Source organism: Melanostigma gelatinosum (genome assembly GCF_949748355.1).
Source record: "Melanostigma gelatinosum genome assembly, chromosome: 17".
NCBI classification, from domain to species: domain Eukaryota; kingdom Metazoa; phylum Chordata; class Actinopteri; order Perciformes; family Zoarcidae; genus Melanostigma; species Melanostigma gelatinosum.
In genome coordinates this window covers 9,074,018-9,095,078 of record NC_136650.1, presented here as the reverse complement: position 1 = coordinate 9,095,078, position 21,061 = coordinate 9,074,018, and the positions used below count along the sequence as shown (strand labels likewise).

The following is a 21,061-nucleotide window of genomic DNA, read 5'->3' as shown; positions in this document are numbered from 1 at the left end:
CATAACTGCCGATTTCCCCTTTGGCCATAGCAATAGTATCCAACCAAACCACCCCCAACATCATCCACATGAGGGCTGGCATCCACCCTCAGAGCTCCGTGTCACTTCAGGGGCTTTTACTCCATCGGTATCAGCTACAGAGCCGTGCTTCGGGAGGGGGGGGGGGGGGCAGCCACATTCCTTTACTACTACCATTCATTTGTATCATCGAACTGAAGATGCAATAACCCACCATGGCCTTAAACTAAAGAGGCGGCTGTAATGTTTAAACCTACAATAAATAGGTCCGGAACGAATGACAGGTGTCAGAGCAGCACCATGAAAACATGCCACGTCTGTAGCAGCCCCGGGGAAGTTCCTCCAGTGTTTTTAACTGCTTTAAAATAAACACACGGCATGTGTGTGTATTACATTTCAGTTAGTTACACTTTCCTTCATATTATGCAAAAACGTGGCTGACTGTAGGAGGGCTGAACAAACCCAAAGAAACGTTATATCTGCTCTCGGTTTCCTGTACAGTCAACACTGCCCCTCAAGGACCCATCAGCTCTTATTTACTCGCATTCACTCAGTAAATTCATCCGTTTAACCACACTCATAATTACTGACTCAATCGAGAGGAAATCCGGCCTTAGAGGCGCTGCTGTGGCTTCTGGAGCCGTGCAGGTGACACACTGCAGTGCATGCAGTCATGAAGTAATTCAGCTTCCGACACGTAAACATCAGATTGACATCGGCTGAAGGGACCGATAACAGGAACAGTGAGCAATCTGATTGCTAACAGCAGCAATAAATCAGCAAATACATCAAATCGTATATTCACTCACCTCTGTAATTGTCCAGAAACGGTGTTCACATTATTTGGCTCTGTGTCCTCCCTTCGTGTGTATCAACGTGGTGGACACATATTTAAATCTTTCAAGTCCTGAATTTCCAAAAAAAACAAAACATGCAAAATGTCAAGACTTGGGCAACTTCAATGTTGTCTTTATAGATATCCTGACATCCTGAAATTAGAATGTTGTCTCAAATATTTAAACTACAATTGCGTAACAAATATTGGTGATATTTTCAGATGAGCCAAATAGGTTATAACAAAGTAGTAGTCCTGCACGCAGACACAGAAATCACTGCACACAGCTCTTGACCGCGTACAACCATGGATTGTTAACCTTTCCACCTCCAAAACACAAAGTTGCGATGGTGTAAGCTGAGTGTCACCATGTAAAGCATCCCCCCCAGAAAAATGCATCTCCAAAATGGAATAACAGACAAAGCGGTGAATAGGCATGGCGTGGTCACTAGTAATCTAACCCGTGCATTGTGAAAGGTTTATGTGTATTTTGTCACAAGCTAGTAGCTACCATCCAATAATAGACAGCCTGTGCTACGCTGTGTATCAATGGCACTGGCAGCAGCTAACTAGCAATCTATCAGCAAATGTCGCGCGGCACAGCTTTGACTTACACTGTGTGCAGTTCTGCAAATTAGTAGCGAACACCTTCAGCTCTCAAACCCCGTCTGCAAACCGTGTAAATGTGACACAACAACGGACAAGTGATGCACATAATCTTACATCTCCGTCACATTCTCGTATGCACTCGTGTTACTACATCTCAGCTACGACGGCTAGCGATGCACTAGCATGTCAGCTAAAGCAGAAAAACCCTTCCGACGTGGGTTCAGAGACAAACGCGCAATTAGGTCGACAGAAACACACGCGTACAAAATGTGGCGAATGAAATTCCGGTGGTTATAAAATAGCAGACGCAGCGCCGTGTAGGTTATTAAAAAAACACTGTCAACAAAATGGCGGCTGCGTTGAATCAACAGAGACCCGAAATGGATATCCTTCTATTTCTTCTTCCTTCGTGTTAAAATCCCTTTTCCTTACAGCAACTGGTATCCGTAATATCTCCCGAGATGCTCCAAAATCCACTCCCGACACGCCGTTAGCTAGGCCGGGATGTGTCAGCACGGGCCTCTCTCGTTAATTGGGCCTCCATGTCTACTCAGCCCGTATCGCTACTGTGTCAGTACAACACGGGCATTCTCAGTCCCAGAGAGGAGGGAGGGAGGGAGGGAGAGGAGGAGGACGGACCGAGGAGGGCGGAGGGGAGAGCAGAGGAAAGGAGAGGAGAGCAAATGTCGGTCGGTTCCTGCGGTCCCCGGTCATTGACAAAAAAAACAATGTTTGCATTTCATTCTTTCTGTATTTGTTCGGTGACTTGGGCAGCTGTGTTCTCGGCCGGTTAACGGGGTGTTTGCTGGTATGCAACAACAGTCAACTGTCAACCCGGCGGTGCCTGGTCCCAGCTGCTGCACCGTGTTTCAACATAACGTTACAGTATAAACACAGCACAGACAGGAGGAGGCACCGGGAGCACTTCAGCCTATAAATAAATAAAGTCTTCTCCATGAGGATGGCAACTATTCTTTTCTGTTGAAGCTATTAGTCCGCTAATCGATCCGTGTATTGATGTTAAAAGTCTTTTCAGTCTTTTCAGATGTGAGGAGTTGCTGCGTCTCTCGTTTATTTAATCACTGTAAAATGATTTGGACTATGGGTCACAAAGAAAATGTTCCCTGAACATGTCAACTTGGGGATTGGGATAAATTGATGGACATTTGTCAGTATTTTTTTGCCAGTTTATAACCTAAATGATTAATTGATGAATGATTAATAAACTGCTCAATAATTTAAATAAAAAAATAATAGTTGCAGTGCTATATTCTGTTCTTTGTTGTTGCATTTATCTTTTGTTAGACGTAGAATACAATATATTCTAGGTTGTGCTGTATTAGTCACATATTATATTCCTTTAAGGCTGCAACTGCTTATTGTCAGAAGATTAATTTGTCCATGACTTTCTCAGACCAATTGACAAGTCTATGAAATAAGACAAAGCCAATCACAAGTCACCCAAGGTGCAAAGAGATATCATTTCTTCAATTTGCTTGTTTTGTCTGATAAAACAGTCAAATAAAATCATCAATTTACAGTGACAGACAAAAGCAGGGAATCCTTACATTTGAGAAGGTGGTACCAACATATGTTTTGCATTTTTGCTTAATAAGTGACTCAATTGATTATCAAAATTGGTGATGATTAATTCTGTTTCAGCACGATATTCTACACAGCTGTATTCTGCCCCATAACCAACAATTCGTCTACTGTATTGAAACAGAGGTGTATATTTTATATTCCTGTCAACTTAATAGTGCACTTGTCATTTTTATTAGTTTATAGTTCATTGGATTCGGCTATATTGTACTGTATTTCACATATTCTTCCATATTCAAGTAAATGTTTCCATTGAGGTTTAAGATTATTTAAGGAGAAGGTGCAGAGGGCGGGGATCACAGGAGGCTTTAATATAACCGCTGAATCAGACTGGGTGGAAAAACAAAATATTCAGCAGTATAGAAATCATCTCACTAAGAGCCTTGATACGAAAGCGTTACTTCATAACTCTGTGAATTCCCATCGCTTTGACAATCACCGGCAGCTCAGCGGTGATTAGTTCATGACATCAAAGTCAGTCATTCAGAAAGCCACTAAAGAGGGCAGTGCAGCGAGAAGGACACATCACCTCCACGTCTCGTCTGCAAACTGCACGGCGCTCCTGTGTGTAGTGTAGCTTAAAAATGGTGACGATGTTGGGAAAGAGAACATAAACGTCCTCAGCAGGGATGAATAAAGTAAGAGTAGAAGCTGCAAGTTATTACTGTGATGCATGTAATGTATTTTATTTAAAAGCAGTGGGTGCGGAGGGAAAGGTCTGTGGTGAGAAGCATCTCTTGGAAACAGTGAAGGAGGTAGAGTTGCTTGGCCCGTGTCTCAGATCGCCTGCCTCTCCTGCTGCTCTGTCCTGACGGAGCGAGCTTCTGGGGGTTCTGATGTTGGCGGGAGGCTGTTGTCGACACCGTCGAGGCTTTTTCGGCACACTGGGCAGGTATCATGCTGGGGGAGGGAGAAAAACATAAGTGGTATAACAGCATCTCCAGTACAACCTGAGACTACAAGTGCACCGTGCAGTCGGATGCCCCCGCTAATGTCTATCCAAAATGTCATCACCTCATCAATTTATCCCATTAGTCATTTGTGTGAAATTGTCAGAATTAGCATATGAATTATTTACTCAATAATTATTCACAAGAATGGACTGGATGGCCAACCCGAAAACGCAAAGACTTCAGCCATAGCTCTCGCAGGCGTAGAGGCATAAAAACATTTGATAACAAAACATTGTCCCTGTGTTGTCGTCACAACCCTCAATTCAGGATGTGTGACACTTCAAACCTTCATGACAAATCTAACAGACCCTCAAACCCTGAACCAGCCCTCGTCCTTACCAGCTCCAGCCAAGGCACTATACATTCACTGTGGAAGTAATGGAGGCAGGGTATAGCTTCCTGACAGGTTCACCTGATGAATACTCCTCCCTACAAACTGGACACTCCAGTCTGCAGTCTGAGGGACAGAAAGAAGAAAAACAGAAAGTATGATAATGTGTGCAGGAGAAACAGACACAGAGAGAAGCAGACACAGAAGACCCGTCATAACATTTTCGACAGGTCTCTAGGCCTTCACAGTGTAACACAGTGATACTTCTCTGTCATTTTATGTTGTTAACCCAGTTCAATTATTTGTGAATTAAGATTTAGAAGCTTCCAGACCACTTTCACTACTTTTTAGAAGTACAAAACATTTATTAATTACTTACTAATACTCGTAACTAGGACAGAGATGATGGAGGTATTATAGGAGGAGGGAATGAAAGTAGTGAAGCGGTATATAAAAATGGATAGTGGACAAAAAAGATAGGAAGAGGCAAAGAAAAGATAGGATAAGGAAAGGAAAGAAAGAGGAATGCAAGGGAAATTGAGAGGAGGCAAGGCAAAGTAGGAGGAGGAAAGGAAGGATGAGAGAAAGAAAAGAAATGCAAGAGGAAGTTAGGAGAGAAAGAGGAAAGGCAACATAAGAGGAGGGAAGGATCGATAGGAGGATGAAAGGAAAGAAAAGGGGATGCAAGGAAAGGAAATGTGAAGAGGAAAGTAAAGATAAGAATAAGTAAGTAGAGATAGGAAAATAAAAGACATAGAAGAATAGGAGAAGGGGAAAGAAAGCTGGGATGAGGAAAATAGGAGGAATGGGAAGACAAGATAAGAGGAGGGAAGGAGAAGCAGGAGGAGATGAAGAGAGCTTAGAGGCAGGAAGCAGAGACAGGACGAGAAAAGCACATGAGGGGAAAAAGAGAGATAAGAGGAAAAAAGGAAAGATGGAAGGAAGGAGGAAAGAGAAGGAAAATAAGAGGAGGGAAAGAGATGTGTGCAGTAAGCCATGCTGAGTTACCTGTCTGTTCTTGAGAGATACAAACTGTTGGCAGGGACGAGATCATCTCCTTTTCAGCAGGGGGTGGACCTGTGCACTCCAACTGTCCTAACAACTAGGAAGTAAGGATACAGGAGACATGAGCGGCAGAGAGGGGAAACGAAGGCAACAGAGTTCTAATGGATAAAAGAATAAGAAATGAACAGTTTGTAACTCAATAATAACAGACTTTGGGGGTTTTGTGTTTCATTATAAAAGGTTGATCGAGCTGGAAGTAAAAGAAGAAGATGGAGGAGGAAACCATGCTAAAACTAAACACAAAGCTTAGAAATCACCACCTCTGATGCCACTGACCTCCGTGACGACAGAGTCCAGACCTCCCTGACCCCACGCATAATCCCCGGGGTTTGAGTGCAACTGTAGCATGCTTGTTCTGAGACAAACAGAAAGAGAGCAAAGGAGAGGGAGGGGCTGTCGTCATCACACAACGCTAGATAAAATCAAAAGTAAATGATGTGAATCGAAAATTAAAAAGCGCTTACAGTGCAGCTGGTGCAGCACCGGGGTTTCCGTTGTTGGCAAACAGGCCGGCCAAGAACTGCTGCACAATCCTTGAAGGGGCGAAAACAGACAGCAAAAGATGTCTGCCTTATTGTGCTTTGAAAACACACACTTTACTGTATTTACAGCAGTTTAAATTCATGCCGGACCTTCAGGATTTTACTTGGAGTTGGTATGTAATATATAATATATTTATATATATATATATTAGTCTGATACTGCATGACTGCACCAAATGCAGAGTAATGATTTTACATGGAGATCCAGCTGTATGGAAGCTTACTGAAGCTTTACTGACTACAATCACCTTTTGAAGCAAATCGATCACATAAGGAAGTGTTTACATTATAAAAATGAATGTGCAAACTTGTTGAAACTTATAAACATGTACTATGAAAGTTGTTTCTGTTCACAACAAAAATATAAAAGAATATCCATGCAAAAACACAGCTGTTGTATGTGTTTAAGCTGTATATGCTGGTGGTTCTTCATGTCTATGACTTTATTTCCTTGTACTGCAAATGACAAGACATAAATAGAAAGAAGTATTTTTTGCACGGTCAGAGTTCAGTACACACTGGTGATGGTTCTGTGTACCATGTCCACACACCCTTCCACTGCAGGCCTTTGCTCAGGCCTGGGCGACCTCTCTTGCTCAGGCTGGGGAGGAGAGTCTGGTTCCCCGGCCTCAGCGCCGCCCGGCGACACTGGGGAAGGCCGGCTCTGACCTGCAGATACCTGCTCGCTGTCATCTGGGTCGGACTCTGAAGACGGCGGATGCGACAGCAGAGCAGAGCCCTCCATGAACAGCAGCTGCCATAACTTGGGAGACAGACCAAGTAATATGTCAAACAGAGCTTCAGAAAAAGAGGAGTGTACGTTTTAAAATGCCATATGTAGGGACGCACCTCTGAGAACGAGTTGGAATCTTCACTGGCCACCGATGTGCTGTTCTGCAGAAGACTAGGCAGCAAAATATAAATCGGTTTTAATATCAGTGGTGTGAAATTAAAAACATAACTCTTAAGAGCCTGACACTGCAGCTACAGTGACCATCATGCATTTTAAAGCTTAGGCTTAGGCATGCTTTAAAACATTTTATAAACCTTATGATATAAAGCACAGTAAATGTAAACACCAAAACGGAGCTGTACCTGGAGTCTTCTGTCACCTCCTCAATGAAGTCAGAGTCACATCTGGGGCAGACGAAATCCTAGAGAAAAGAAAAAAGACATGCACTACAAGACCAAAAGAATGCGGGAACTCCAACTTCTGAGTTCAATCCAAAACGATGATGATTAATCTGGTGCTATAACCGCCTCCAGTAAAGCTTTTGACGAGATTTTGGGACCTGCACTGTAATGAATTGCTGTAAATTTACGGTGGATTTACAACAGTATCTTACAGTATTTCATAATGACTAACATTCAGGTAAATATTCATCCTTCCCATAACAGTTAATGTCGTCAGTTAACCATAGCGGCAGATAACTGTATTTTATCAGCATACAGTATTTTCTGTGAAGTTCAGTGAGTCACATATAATATTATCTGTCTTACAAAGTCAGCGGTATGAATGATTGAGGACAATTAATTCACTTTGGCAATATTGTATTGTATATGAATTCTTGTGTTTTCTACTTTTTTTGTTATTGTGGGGAATTATATGCAAAAGTAGCAGATTTTATTACCCTTTGTAAATAAATGGTAACTTGTAGCTATATGCTGTACAATTACATTAACGCCCAGTTATTCCACCATCAAATACTGTCATCCAATATACAATAAGATACTGTTAAAAGAAATTACAGTAGCACTGTAAAATAACAGTACATTACTGGCATCTCTGTTGCCAGTATTTTATGGTGAAATTGTGTCGTGTGTGGCTGCAAAAGTTTGCTTTTATTCTACCACAAGAGCACTCGTGAGGTTGCCCACAGTAGGAGCTCAAGTCAATTTCTGCAACAAGGTTGCAAGTCAGAATCAAACCAGGTACACTGAATTTATATGGTATCTTAACCACTGGCCCACCAGGATGTAGCTACACGAAAGTACAAAAATGAGACATGTGGGTTCGTGGTGAGGCACGCTGTTTTTGCAATTTCCCCGGTTGGGGACCTGTTACATGTCATCCCTTTAAATAAGAAATAAGCTTCATAAAATATAATACAAATGTATCTGCATTAGGGTATCCACATACTTGTGAACATGTTGGCCTCGTGCAGATGAATCTCTCTCTCTTAAACACAGACACACATGTGCTCCATCGTGACAACATGCGTGTGTATTCGTGCCATTAAAAGTGGCAGCTGCACAACAAATGCGCACCAACAGCGTCTCTCACAGTGCGCTCCGAATGCTCGAATCGAGCAACTAATCTCCAAGTTAACGACTCATCTTTCAGTTGGGCTTTGCCGATACAATAAGCGGACATAATACATCGGGCTGCAGGGGTTAAAGGCACATTTGCGGCTTTAGGATCTACCTTTAGGAAGCCCTGCAAGCGCATGTGGCGTCACCCAACCAGCCCCTCCTACGTCTCACACGCGCAGTTGGCAGAAGACAGCTGGACACAGATTGTCGCCAACAGTGGTGCTTCTAAATATGGCAACATGAATCACCAGATTCTCTCTCTCACTGTTGTAAGATCCTAGCGCATGCTTTACGCAAATACGTGTGCTTTTGTGGTCCCACTACTTTAAATTCGAGAGCAAAGTGAAATGTATCACTTCACACACGTTTATAAAAAGAGCTGTAAACATCTTAAGACGTCCCTCAATGTCCGCATGGGTGATTTCCAGCTGCACGAGTTGAATAAAAACACGCTCCAAAGTGACTCACCGGGAGTTTGGGGTTTGTTTCACTTTTACAGCAGTGACAGAAAAACCGGTGTTGTGGTGTGTCCGCAGCCTCCGCCATCTTCACGGTGACGCCCAGTGCCTGACGTCGGTGAGGCAGCCCATGAAGGTCTGCGACGGGGCAGAGCAGTCCCGGACGGTTTGGTGCCCGTGACACATGTCAGCAAAGCGGCACATCAACACCATTAAAGAGCAGGCAACACTATCACTCCTCACAATGTCATTTTTAATAAATAAAGATGATACAGGGTAAAAAAAAACAACAACACATTCACCCGCATCTCCATGATCAGATTTGCTTCGGTCACAGCTTCAAAGATCAAGTTGCTAAAAGAAGCCAAGAGCTCAAAAAGCAACAAGTTGGATCACGGATGCAGTTTCCTTGGAGCATGGTGTCGCCAGAGAATAAAAAACGTTCAAGTGGGATCCTCTTCTTTTTTTTAATAAACACAAACTTGGTTTCGAGCAGCACAATATAAAATGCAATTTAACGACTCACAGGATACTGAACTCGCTGAGGTTTGACTCATTTAAACATGAAAAACAACATCAAAATACATATCCTCTTACTTAACAATGAGATACAGCAATAATAACTGTGTACGCATGACAATATATTTTTTTATTAAAACCAAGACAGTGACGCGTAACAATCATAAGAACCACAAGCAGCACCAACAGAACAGTAACAGATATATCGTAACAGAAACACATGATCTTTACAGTATGAGATGTTTTGGCAAATAGGTAACGAGGCATTCTCATTTCGAATGATAATCACAAAAACGTGTTAGTTTGCACGAAAGCAACAAAAATATTAGCATTGAGCCACTCGGTTATGGGTCGAATGTTAGAATGGCAACATTTTCAGTGTTCAGCTCCAACTCAAGCACTGGCTCTTTGTAAACACAACCAGGTCATTTAAAAATGGGAACGATGCAGACCAGAACTTTCCTACTTGGCACACAGTTTGTCTTATTTAAAAAAAATTAAATAAAAAGTAGCATTTTCCCTGCATTCACTGATACCGGTAACAAGTGCGCTAAATTTCATACAGCTTGAGCATGTTATTGTTTTCACACTTCACACCATCTTTCTGTTTCCTGTTTGGCAATGTAGCTAACTTGTCCTGTCCATGGATAGAAATTACAAAACCCCACCTTTGTCTCATGCACATGGTCTGATGTTCAGTTGCTCAAGGAGTTACCATACAGACAAATCCCCCCCACCCCGCCCCAATCAAATTCTAATCACCTGTGGGGACATAAATACCAAACAGATCCTGTATCAAGAGGAATGGGCCCTCCTTCACGGCCTACCCTCCTCATCCCCTCTCGTCCCGCTCTACCGAGGCGTGGTGAAGGCCCCCTGGGCAGCGCTGGTGGCAGCGCTGGTGGCTGCGGTGGTGGCGGCCTGGCGTACGGCCTGATTGGACATGACTCCGGTGGCGAACTCGGCCTGGGCCTTCTGAAAGCTGGCATCGGTCTGCCTGTACAGGCTGTGGACCTAGAGGAGGAGGGGGGGGAAGAGCAGAGCGCGCTGACACCCGATACATGCAGCAATTCATCACACCATGCACATTGTGAGGGTGAATATGATACGCAGAACCCGATATCGGGGCCTATTCTTCGGACCGTTTGTTATCTACCGACTTGCTTCGTGGTAGGTGGACCACCTGGGCACAGCAGGTGCGAGTATTTGCACAGAGCAGGTGGAAAGTGCGAACACAGCATGACCATTTTGCTTTCACTTACTTCCCTTTGACTTCTTTCCAGAAATGTGACCCACTCATGATGTCACAGTATCTCCTGACAGTCCATCATTAGTGTACATTCGTATTCAAGTCGACTTAGACCTACGTGTCCTTTCCCTTATTAATTGGATTTAAATGAGTACTTTACACGGACTAACAATGATATTTATTTGTCTGCCTTTAGTGTGTGATTGAGATGAGACGTTCGGGATTTCAGACACATCTGCCGTCAGATGATCAGAAACCTGGATATGTTCATGATCACGTGTGTAGGGACGGGTATAACCAGATGGGTATGACCAGATTTCATGTTCCATGAAAATGCCACATCCTGAGTTAGATACAGAGGAAAGTGTGACTGACACCATGGCAGAAACACAACCCTAATCTGAGTCACTACCTGTAAACATTTTCCCTGCACGTAAACAAAATGATTGAGTTTTCACCTTCTTCAGCATGACGAACCCCATGGCGGCTTGGGCAGTAAAGAGGACGGCGTTCATCATCATGATCGCACCAACGGGGACGCTGGTTTTCAGAGCAGCCAGGCTCACGATCCACCCGCTGAGGGGAAGAGACAGGGGAGACATGAACGGAGGAAAGAAGCTGGAAAGAGTCATGCATCTGTTTTGAGCGGCGGTTTAGTCATACCTGAAACCCCATCCAGGGACACCAATAGTCATGATGACCGAGACGACCACTTGGGCAAAGAAAACGAAGAAGAAGACAAAGAAATTGAAGGAGCTGTCACTCCTACAGGGGAGAGAAAAACATAGTAAGTGCGCATAATGAAGCAACAGCTCAATGCCACGTATGCTTTATGCAGCTGGAGAGCCAACGGGCTAACGCGTTTTAAGGTCGATGGGTTTTTTCATTAAAATGACGCAACACACCTGAAGGCTTTGTACACGGGACGGTACCAGCAGAGGAAGGAGCAGGGGGTGAAGAGGAGGGCCCACAGGATGGCCAGGCCCAGGCCAACACCACCCGAGGTGTCCACACAGAACATGGCCAGGGAGGAGACGAGGTTGAGGAGCAGCGCACAAGTGCAGACTGGACATTGACGAGATCGGGTAAAAAGGAGACAAAAAGGATGAACGGCAGCGGTTGGACAAGAATGAACTTTGCAATCTGAGTGGAGGGATCAACTCTTTGTTGCTGCATTACAGAGCGGTGGACTAGAACACACATCCAACGCTCCCCTCCCCTCTCTACAGTGGGAGCCAACTTGGCAGGACTTTGGCTGATGCAATATGACGCTATTTATTGTTGGAATGCTGTTAAGCATTCCAACTGTTGTTCTTCGAATCTTTATTCCACTATTTCTTCCGTCCCCCCCATTTTTCGTTGCAACGCTTCTTCTCCTTCATATTTTAAGCTACAGAAACCGTTCAATGATCAAAATGTTCAGCTCTTTCAGCAGAGGGGTGCTATATCTCTTCATATTTCTAACCTTTAAACTTTTAGAATCATTAAGCTTTTAGCAACTTTTTTTTGAATGGTTTTCTATGGAGAAGATTTTCAAATCCTCTTAAACTTCTTCAACTTTCAAATCCTTCAACTTCCTCATACTTTCAGCTACAGACACCATTTCAACTTTCAAATGTTGAGAAAACCCTCAACTATTGCCAACAGGATTCAGCTTTTTGATATCTTTTAAACTTTTTGAACTGCAGCAATTTAACTTTTATCATTTTTCAGCCCTTTTCTGACTTTATAATGGGTGTGTATTGCGCAGCTTAGAGTGCACCAATTAGTGATGTTGATAAACACGCAGACACACATGCACTCCTCGCTCACTCACTCACACACACACACAGTCATTTCAGGTCTTGGAGACTTTTAGAGGAACACACACACACACCCCATTTTAAAATAAAAGCCGCACACACATGATTTGTTGCAGCTGTTACGTGTTGCAGCTCTGCCAATCAGATATGATATATCAGATTCTGATAAGTTTCCTGATTCGAGTGACATTTACACACACCGCACCACAAGAGGGAGAGACGAGGAAAGACATGGCAGAGCAGGACAACAGTCATGTAAGCTGTAAAAGATAAAACATCGGACAATCTCCAAATGAGAAAGTTTGCCAGAGATATCAGAGCCTCTCTCTCTGCCTATCTCTCATTCTTTCTTCTCTCTCTCACTAATTCTTTCTTCTCTCTCTCTCACCCTGTCTGTATCTCTCTCTCATACAGTCATTCAGGTCTTAGAGACTTTTAGAGGACACACACACACACACACACACACACACACACACACACACACACACACACACACACACACACACACACACACACACACACACACACACACACACACACACACACACACACACACACACACACACACACACACACACACACACACACACACACACTTTCAAAATAAAAGCCCCAAAGACTGAATTCTAATTGAAATGCTTGTGATGAAGCCAGGCATTTAACAACCTCTGTTCATGTGTGTCAGACATTATGATTATGCCTCCTCTCCCCCTCTCCCCCCACCCTTTCAAAATAAAAGCCCCATGGATTAACTGTATTTAAACAAGCTCAAAATTAGGCTTTTATGTTAAAAAAATGAATGCTCTTACTAATACTGCGACAACTACTACTGCTGCTGCTAATATAATATTACTACTACTACTACTTCTACTATAACTTTTGCTGTTGCTACTATTACTACTACTGCTACTACTGCTACATCAATATTATTACTACCACTACTGCTATTACTACCACTACGACTTATACGACAACTGCTACTACTGCTATTCATGCTACTAAAAGTAGTAATACTACTACAGCTATTAGTACGACTGCTACTAGTACTACTACTACATCTTCTACTGCCATTACTATTACTACTACTACTACTACTGTGATATTAAATACTACGACAAAATACTACAGCTATTACTATGACTGCTGATACTACGTCTTCTACTACTTCTTCTAATTACTAATACTTCTACTACTAATAATACTTCTACGACAACTACAACTTCTACTACTACTACAAATATCACTACTACTACTACTAGTACTTATTCTAATGCTACTCATACTTCTACTAATAATACTTCTACAACTTATACTACTGCAAATATCACCACTGATGAATTTTTTTAAGCCACAGAAACTGTTGAAATATCAAAATGTTCAGCTTTTTCAGGAGAGGTGTGATATGACTTTTCATATTTGTAATCTTTAAACTTTTTGAATTATTAAGCTTTTTGCAATTTGTTTTTGAATTGGATATCTATTTTCAGCAATGTTTTTGCGATTAATTTCAGTTTTCAGCATTCCGACGCATTTTCAGCAGGAAATGCTTTTTCTAGTTTCCTTCCTTTTCCTGCTGCGAGGTTTGGAGTTGGCTCTTATGGTTTGGTATTTCCCTCGGCCCAGGCCTCAAGATTTGTTCTGTTTTAATTCATTTTTTATGCTTGTGCACTCCCTTCTCTTATGCGGTGACTTTCTGCCTCACTTTCTCGCCCTCTGTCATTTTTCATAATCAGTATGAAGGCTCATTTCATGCCATAAGCCGGACTTAAACCATGCGAACATGCATAGGACACAGACATATTTTAGACGGTTAGACTGTAACGGTTTTGCTCCCAGTGTGCGTGCAGAGGCCTGAAGCTTTGGGTCGTTCAATAAGAACAACTTAGTTACTTCCAACAATTTGAAATGGTTGTTGGGTGCAGCAGATGCCCCGGTGGAAGACCTCTGAACCAGATTCACCTTTTAGCAGAACCTGATTTCAGTTGGTTCCTCAATCTGGCAGTAAAGTGCCAGAGTCTTTGTGCAAACATTCCAGCTCTTACTCCAGGCAGCACAGAAGGAATCCCAGACATGAGTCAGGAGTGCACGAGTTAGTGACATCTGGTGGTGAGGTTGCAGATTGCATCCACCTGAATAACCCTCTGCTCGCCCCTCCATTTTTTTTATTTTTAATGGTAATGATGTTGCCAAAACAATAATGGGAATTCATACATCAGCACGTAGTGAGAGACAGGAACTTACACATCCAGAAGTAGTACATGAAGGTGACGGTGCGCTGGAAGTGCTGCGTGATCTCCACATTGATGTCCTGGTAGAAGCAGGGGCCCACGGGGCAGAATGAAGGCAACGGGGGCCAGTTATTCTGACGGGCTGATAAAAAGAAGAGGGGGAGGAAAACGTCACTCGCGGCGATGTCTTACGAAATCATTAAATCTATAAAACATTCAGGCATCTCAGATATTTATACCGCCTCCTATCCTCCATCTCTTACAGGCTCCAGGTCCCAGGCTGTGTGACTCGAGCTCCCTCTCTCTTCTCTCCAGCTCCTGGGCTTTCTTCTCCAGCTCCTCCTGCTTCCTCAAGAGCTCTGCTGTGGTAGCATTCACCGCAGTCTAACACAGCAAGACACGAAGTGAAAGGATGTATCAGAAATGCAAGTCAAGTTTAAAAGAGAGAGGGTTGTGTGTGTGTGTCATGAACAATGAAAAGGATCATATCAAAGACCTGTTATCATAAGAGCTCCACAGAGGACATGCTTTCAAGGTACATATCTGAATATATCGATATTGGCATCTAGCGCACATTTCTAATTTTAAAGACCCAACAGTACAATCTCAGTTTTGCAGCTGAATGCGGCGATATTATAAATCAGATGGTAATCACGAGTCTAAAGTGAAGCATGCAACAAGTGTCTCCACATTGCAGCACGTGTACCTGCGAGGTATAGGAGCCATAGTTGCGAGGCTCAGTGGGTGTTGTTCTACTGGGTGGGGTCTGTGCAGGCACAGATGGAGCAGAGGAAGAGGTGGCTTCATACGGAGGAGGAGGCTGGTAAAAAAAAGAAAAGGAAACAGACATCATACACGAGTTTGACCTCATCCTGTAAGAAAACCCAGAAAAAAAAAGTACATGCACCATTTTCCACATTGAAACTAACTTATTTTTTTACATACATAAATAAACATTATACTGAAGCTACAATAATGTGGCATGAAAAGGATAATGCCAAAAGGAGAATTTTATGGAATGACATAACATTTACAGATATGCGTGTGAGCTTCGTTCACTCTAGATTCTAGAGTGAACGAGTCTAGAAGCTACGGCATGAGGCTTGTGGTCACACACTCGGTCTGAGATTAAAGGGATCTTCAACTAGAACTAGACTCCTTCAGTTTCCACGTCCAAGTTTAGTTCCCGTTGATGCCGTATTTGCAAACAGCAAAAGCTGACAGGAAGTACCAAGGACCCAAGCCTGACTGTGTGTCCAGCAAACACACATTTTACGTCTGTTGATCTCTTGCACCACTAAAGCACAAATTCCGCTGACATATTAAGGAGGGCGCAGTTTTATGACCCACTCTTTCTCTAGCCTGGCTCCAGATCACTGAACTGACACCATCACATGTGATTTGATCATTAATTCAGATAAAATGAATGAAGGAAGTGAAACTAAATGGCAGATCAGTCTGATCAGCAGGCTAGCAGTCAGTTACTTTATCTGGAAAACATTTAAACAGACCAGTCTTTGACTTATTCATGTTTTCATCACAATGTGTTACAAATGCTCTCATTCTCTTTTACGGGATGAGTTTATTCATCAGTTTATACAACAGATAACCTCCCTTAGATTGCAGTCATTTCAGGGAGCAGGCTGAAAGAAACTGTAAACATAATAAACATCTGACGAGTAGAAAAACATTAAACTAATTTTATACTTATACGTTTGTAACAAATCTTAAATGGGGCATTTCAGCCAAACATAACTGGATTCAAATAATTATATGGGAATGTGCGTGATGCTGAATGTCAAGTATACATATCCCCTATAATATATCTATGTACCACATAATATGTTATAGTAGTACTCACCCCAGTGGTATTATCAAAAGGGTTGTACAGGTCCAGTGTTGCATATCCTGTGTTGCTGCTGTGTTGAGTCACTGCAGGGTCCTAGCAGACAAAAACAAAGGCAAACACATTGCTGTTTAAATGATCACAGTAACACATTCCACTGTCTGCTGACACGTTAATCCACGTTTAACAAACCCGAGTGGCTTCTACTGATGTATTCATTGTGAAGAAGAGCCACAAGTGGGCAAAGACGAAGGAAAGCCACACACGTCACATGAGCAACAACACGCCCGCTATTACACAGATGTCGGCTATATCGATGCCTTCCATCCACCAAACACGCCGTGACGGGCTGCACGGACACAGGCTGGTGTTAGATTCATATTTAATGTCACCCACTTGGAAAGGGTTGTGGTCGTCCGTCCCCGTCGGCTCGGCGAAGCTTGTGTATTTTGACATGTCGATGGCGGGTTGTTTTGGGGGAAAGAGAGCTAACGTCAACTAGCCACCACTTGCTGCTAATGCTAACGTGAGTCACGGGAGAGGAACAAAAAAACGAGCAGCTGTCTCTGTTCCAGCAGATGAAGCGCTGCGTATTTTTCTAAATGTAAAGGGCGGGCGGGGTAGTTGTGTTATCCTGTCAACTAGCTACCCGCCCCTCCGGTGGGCATCTCCCGTTAGATAGCAGGTGAACACGATGCACGGACAGGTTGACGGTTGTCTTCCCCGTTCAGTCCTGACTGTCGGGTATCTGGGTTAACAGCCGCACACCGAGTCGCAGGGATAAGCGCTACAGATCCGTTATTTGTCTCCCGCAGAGAATAATAGCCGTGGTACAGGAAGTAGCCAGCCACAGACTCGGTCATGTGACTGCTGCTGCGGCAGAGAGAGAGAACACGTGGGAACACTCTAGGCAACTATCGACCTGTCTCGGTTTTGAGCATTGTATCAAAGATTATAGAGAAAATAGTATACGTACAAGTCAATCACTATTTAAGTGATAGTAAACTCTTATATGAGTTCCAATCTGGATTTAGATCACAATACTCCACAGATACTTGCTTGATCCACTTATTGGACTATGTCAAACATGAGCAAGACAAAGGCAACTACACAGGTATGACTCTTCTAGATCTACAAAAAGCCTTTGATACTGTGGATCACAAAATTCTCCTACTCAAATTAGAAGCCTTAGCATTTAATGAACCAACCATAGCCTGGTTCAAATCCTACCTTGATGGAAGGCTGCAGGTAGTAGATGTAGGGGGCACCCTGTCTACTCCAGCTATAGTTACATGCGGGGTTCCCCAGGGGTCAATCCTGGGTCCCCTTCTATTTCTCATATATGTCAATGATATGCCCTCAGCAGTTAACTGCAAGCTGCTGTTGTATGCTGATGATTCTGCTTTGTTGGTAGCTGGCAAAAATGTAGCAGAAATCCAGCAAACCCTGTCCTCTCAACTTGAGTCGGTGAGAGAATGGTTGATAGACAACAAACTGTCTCTCCACTTAGGAAAGACTGAATCGATCTTGTTCGGATCCAAAAGACGACTCCTGGTTAATGACACTATCGATGTAGCCTGTGCTGGTACTGTTATCAGCAGTAAATCCTGTGTTAAATACATTGGTCTGGAGCTAGATCAGACCTTATCGGGTGATCACATAGCTGATAAAGTTATCAGCAAATCTAGCAAAATTGAAATTCCTATATAGGCAGGCCAAACATTTAGATCTTCAAACAAAAAGGCTACTCACATCAGCTCTAATCCAGTGTCATATGGACTATGCCAGCTCTTCTTGGTACTCTGGCCTGACCAAGACAAATCAGGGGAGGTTACAGATTATGCAGAACAAAATCATACGTTTCCTCCTTAATGCTCATCCTAGGACACACATAGGTCCTACTCAATTCAGACAGGTCAATATGCTGCCCATGAATCTTAGAGTTCAACAACTCAAACTCAACCATATGTTCAATATTGTCAATAACCAGGCCCCTGAATATTTATCAGGTTCAGTTAAACTAAATTCTTCCAACCACAATACTAGGTCCAGCACCTTGTCCTTCGTCATTCCACATGTAAAGTCCTTCGGATCTACTTCTTTTGAGTTCACGGGTGCAAAGCTGTGGAACAGCCTCCCTAGTCACATCAAGGCCAGCGATTCTAAACCGGTTTTTAAAATCAGGGTTAAGCTATTTTTTTACCATGAAATGGCCCTTCAAGATAACAACCAATTTATTTATTATTAGTATCATTTCTTTCATTTTTATTAAGTCGTCATGTTTGTCTGTGATTTTTCCCTTCTGTGGGCCACAATGGAAACAAGTGTTTTTCGCTTTTTTGTGTCACCCTGTATTTTTGAATGTATTTATTTGTATTATTTGTATTTTTATATTTATACATGTATTTACATTGTTTTATACAAATAAATCAAATCAAATCAAAAATCACGAGGGGGCGTGGCGTGACCTGGCTGCGCATGTGCGCTGCTGCTGTGGCGCTGCCAACAATTCAATAACAATTCATCAATAACAACAAAAATCGATGATAATAGATTAAAAAAACAACAACAACGCACAGATCCAAAACTGTAATAATATAAATAAATATATAGAATAAAAGGTTTACACAATTATATTTTATCTCTACAAAATAAATGACCTTAAAACATTTCTAGGTTCATACCAAGGAACCCATAAAAGATGGATTACATCACTGAACTCCCATCGGTGCCAAGCCCAATAGTATTCTACATGAATTTGATTGTAATCGATCGTCTTTGTTATCAATAACTAACTATCAAACTGTTATTTCATTATATGCAGGAGCTCTCTCAATGATGTTTCATATTTTTGTCAGGAGGTGTGGCTAATACTTATATATATACTATATCCATATTTGATATGCCTCTTTAAATCTGGGCCGTTATAGCCTTTATAGCTCTACTTGTTACGTTGTTTGTCAATTGACTAAATTAGCATTTGCACATTGTTCAGCCAACGTTAGCCGACAACAGTTCTGCAGAGAAGGCCTACATTGATTTTGAGATAAAACCCTTACGGTTGGTGAGAAATAGTCCTTGTGAAGGTGTAAAAAGAAGCAGACAGGGAGCTGTGGTGTTGGCGAATGATGGGTCACGTTTGAACGCCGTGTTTAAATATTATACCTTTAATAAAAGTACCCAACAAGGTGTGTTAGGCTGAATGCACCCAAAGAGCACCTGAGTGGACACCATCCCTTTATTACTAGCGCTGTCTGCTGAAACCCTCCATCATCCTAATTTACACTCCACAGCATTTAGCTGTAAGCTAACGACAGGCTGGAATGTCTGTTTGATCTCGGTCTCTCGGGCTATGGTTTCTGCCTGGTGTTTTATCACTGTTGGTTAATATTCATGTTTTGCTGCTATAAAAAGATACTTCCCTCCTCTTCCAGTAGATGTCACTCTTGTGTCTTGACAGAATAATACCCCCTCACTTCTATGGGCTCAGAATCTCAGAAGGAAGGTGAGATTTAAACCTCAGGGAAATGTTCAGGTGCAGCAAAAGAAACATTGATCCTATTTTTTTGGGGCATGTTTTTTTTGTTTTATTTACATTGGACACATTCAAAATTCATCTTAAATCTTTTTTTTTTGCTTAGAATAATGTTAATTTCCTGGAATTTGTTAAATGTGAGTTTTTTGTCTCTTTTTTTGTACCGGCTTGTATGAAGTGTGCATGCTCAAAGGACCTTTTCATAGGTTTGTCTTTGTACTTCTCATACACCCTTGCAGTTAGACTTACACCTTTAGTTTATACACACTTCATGGCCTCATGCCCTTGAAAAATCCAGCCTATAGTCTCTTTTCATTCTCTTCTCCTACAAGTCACATGGGGTCACGTGGGTTAGGGCAGTCATATGATTTCATTACATACACGTAGGTCACGCTCTCATACAGTACTCACACACTGTGCATGCCCTGTTTCTGGATCCTCCTGTTATTTATGAACATATCTTCACAGTCTATTTATGCAGGCGCACACTAACTAACAATAAATATATATATGTGAATAGGTTTTGGCGTGATGGATATCGTCATGGAGTCAGGACTGCCTTAAAGGGTGACGAGATAAGGGCTGAGCATCCAGTATTCTTTAATTTCCCATTTGCTCTATGGTCAGGAAAATCCTCTTGCTCTATACTGTACGATGTTTACAGTAAGTGAAATATTAAAACCCAGAGATACATGTTTTTATGGCTGTTATCTTATTAAATCTAAGCAATAAAAAAGATGAATATGACTGATAGATGAAAAGACTCCTTAGTTACAGCCCTATATGAGCATAGAACAGGTCAGATTGGTAACTGGAGGCCAAACTTCTGATTTGGACTGTTTAATATTACTGCCACTGGAAGTGGACTTCATAGATCAATGCAACCATTGAGACTAACTGATCTTTTTGCGGAGAACCTGGAAGAAACAGAGCTCGTATTGCTGAGGTGGAAATGGATGTGGCATGGACAGCAAAGAATGAGCGTTCATTTTTACACCAAAAATCAGTGATGAAAGCTTTTTTAGCTGAACTGAGTGATTATGTATCCGTGCTTGTGTCATCTGTCTGAACCTGCTTCCATCGTTTTGTCGTCTGTGTTTGTCAGCTGACTCCTGTGACTCATCGTTTCCTCTAATTGCCGCGTTGTGATTGGTCC

General features: G+C 42.4%; 3 protein-coding genes across 4 annotated transcripts in view; all 3 read right to left on the bottom strand.

Annotated features, from left to right (window-relative positions):
• The window catches only part of ash1l (ash1 (absent, small, or homeotic)-like), a 31,219-nt gene extending 29,281 nt beyond the window's left edge, over positions 1-1,938 (bottom strand). The window contains exons 1-2 of one of the 2 annotated variants that reach the window (XM_079288453.1): positions 1,895-1,938; positions 828-925 (exon numbers count right to left, since the gene is read on the bottom strand). The gene's annotated coding sequence lies outside the window, so the exon portion shown is untranslated. The remainder of the gene's footprint in view (positions 1-827; positions 926-1,894) is intronic. The other variant, XM_079288454.1, reaches the window with a different exon arrangement.
• Positions 1,939-3,742: 1,804 nt separating this feature from the next.
• Positions 3,743-8,965, bottom strand: rnf115b (ring finger protein 115b). Its single transcript, XM_079287992.1, is given in 10 exon segments — positions 3,743-3,964; positions 4,357-4,407; positions 4,410-4,474; positions 5,357-5,450; positions 5,690-5,768; positions 5,878-5,946; positions 6,507-6,718; positions 6,805-6,859; positions 7,051-7,109; positions 8,737-8,965. Coding segments are annotated over 10 exon segments (885 nt in total). The 5' UTR covers positions 8,815-8,965; the 3' UTR covers positions 3,743-3,841.
• Positions 8,962-17,171, bottom strand: scamp3 (secretory carrier membrane protein 3). Its single transcript, XM_079287991.1, has 9 exons — positions 16,767-17,171; positions 16,386-16,466; positions 15,231-15,344; positions 14,788-14,908; positions 14,538-14,666; positions 11,400-11,559; positions 11,158-11,259; positions 10,953-11,070; positions 8,962-10,259 (listed from the first exon to the last, which is right to left on the bottom strand). The coding sequence occupies exons 1-9, from the start codon at positions 16,824-16,826 to the stop codon at positions 10,098-10,100; spliced, it is 1,047 nt and encodes a 348-aa protein (XP_079144117.1). The 5' UTR covers positions 16,827-17,171; the 3' UTR covers positions 8,962-10,097.
• Between the last annotated feature and the right edge of the window lie 3,890 nt (positions 17,172-21,061).

Coding starts and splice junctions, on each gene's coding strand:
- scamp3 (XM_079287991.1), bottom strand. CDS start 16,826: ATGTCAAAATACACAAGCTTCGCCGAGCCGACGGGGACGGACGACCAC. Junction 15,345..16,385: donor CTTTTGATAATACCACTGGG/GTGAGTACTACT, acceptor TTTTTTTACCAG/CCTCCTCCTCCGTATGAAGC. Junction 10,260..10,952: donor GGTTCGTCATGCTGAAGAAG/GTGAAAACTCAA, acceptor CTCCTCCTCTAG/GTCCACAGCCTGTACAGGCA.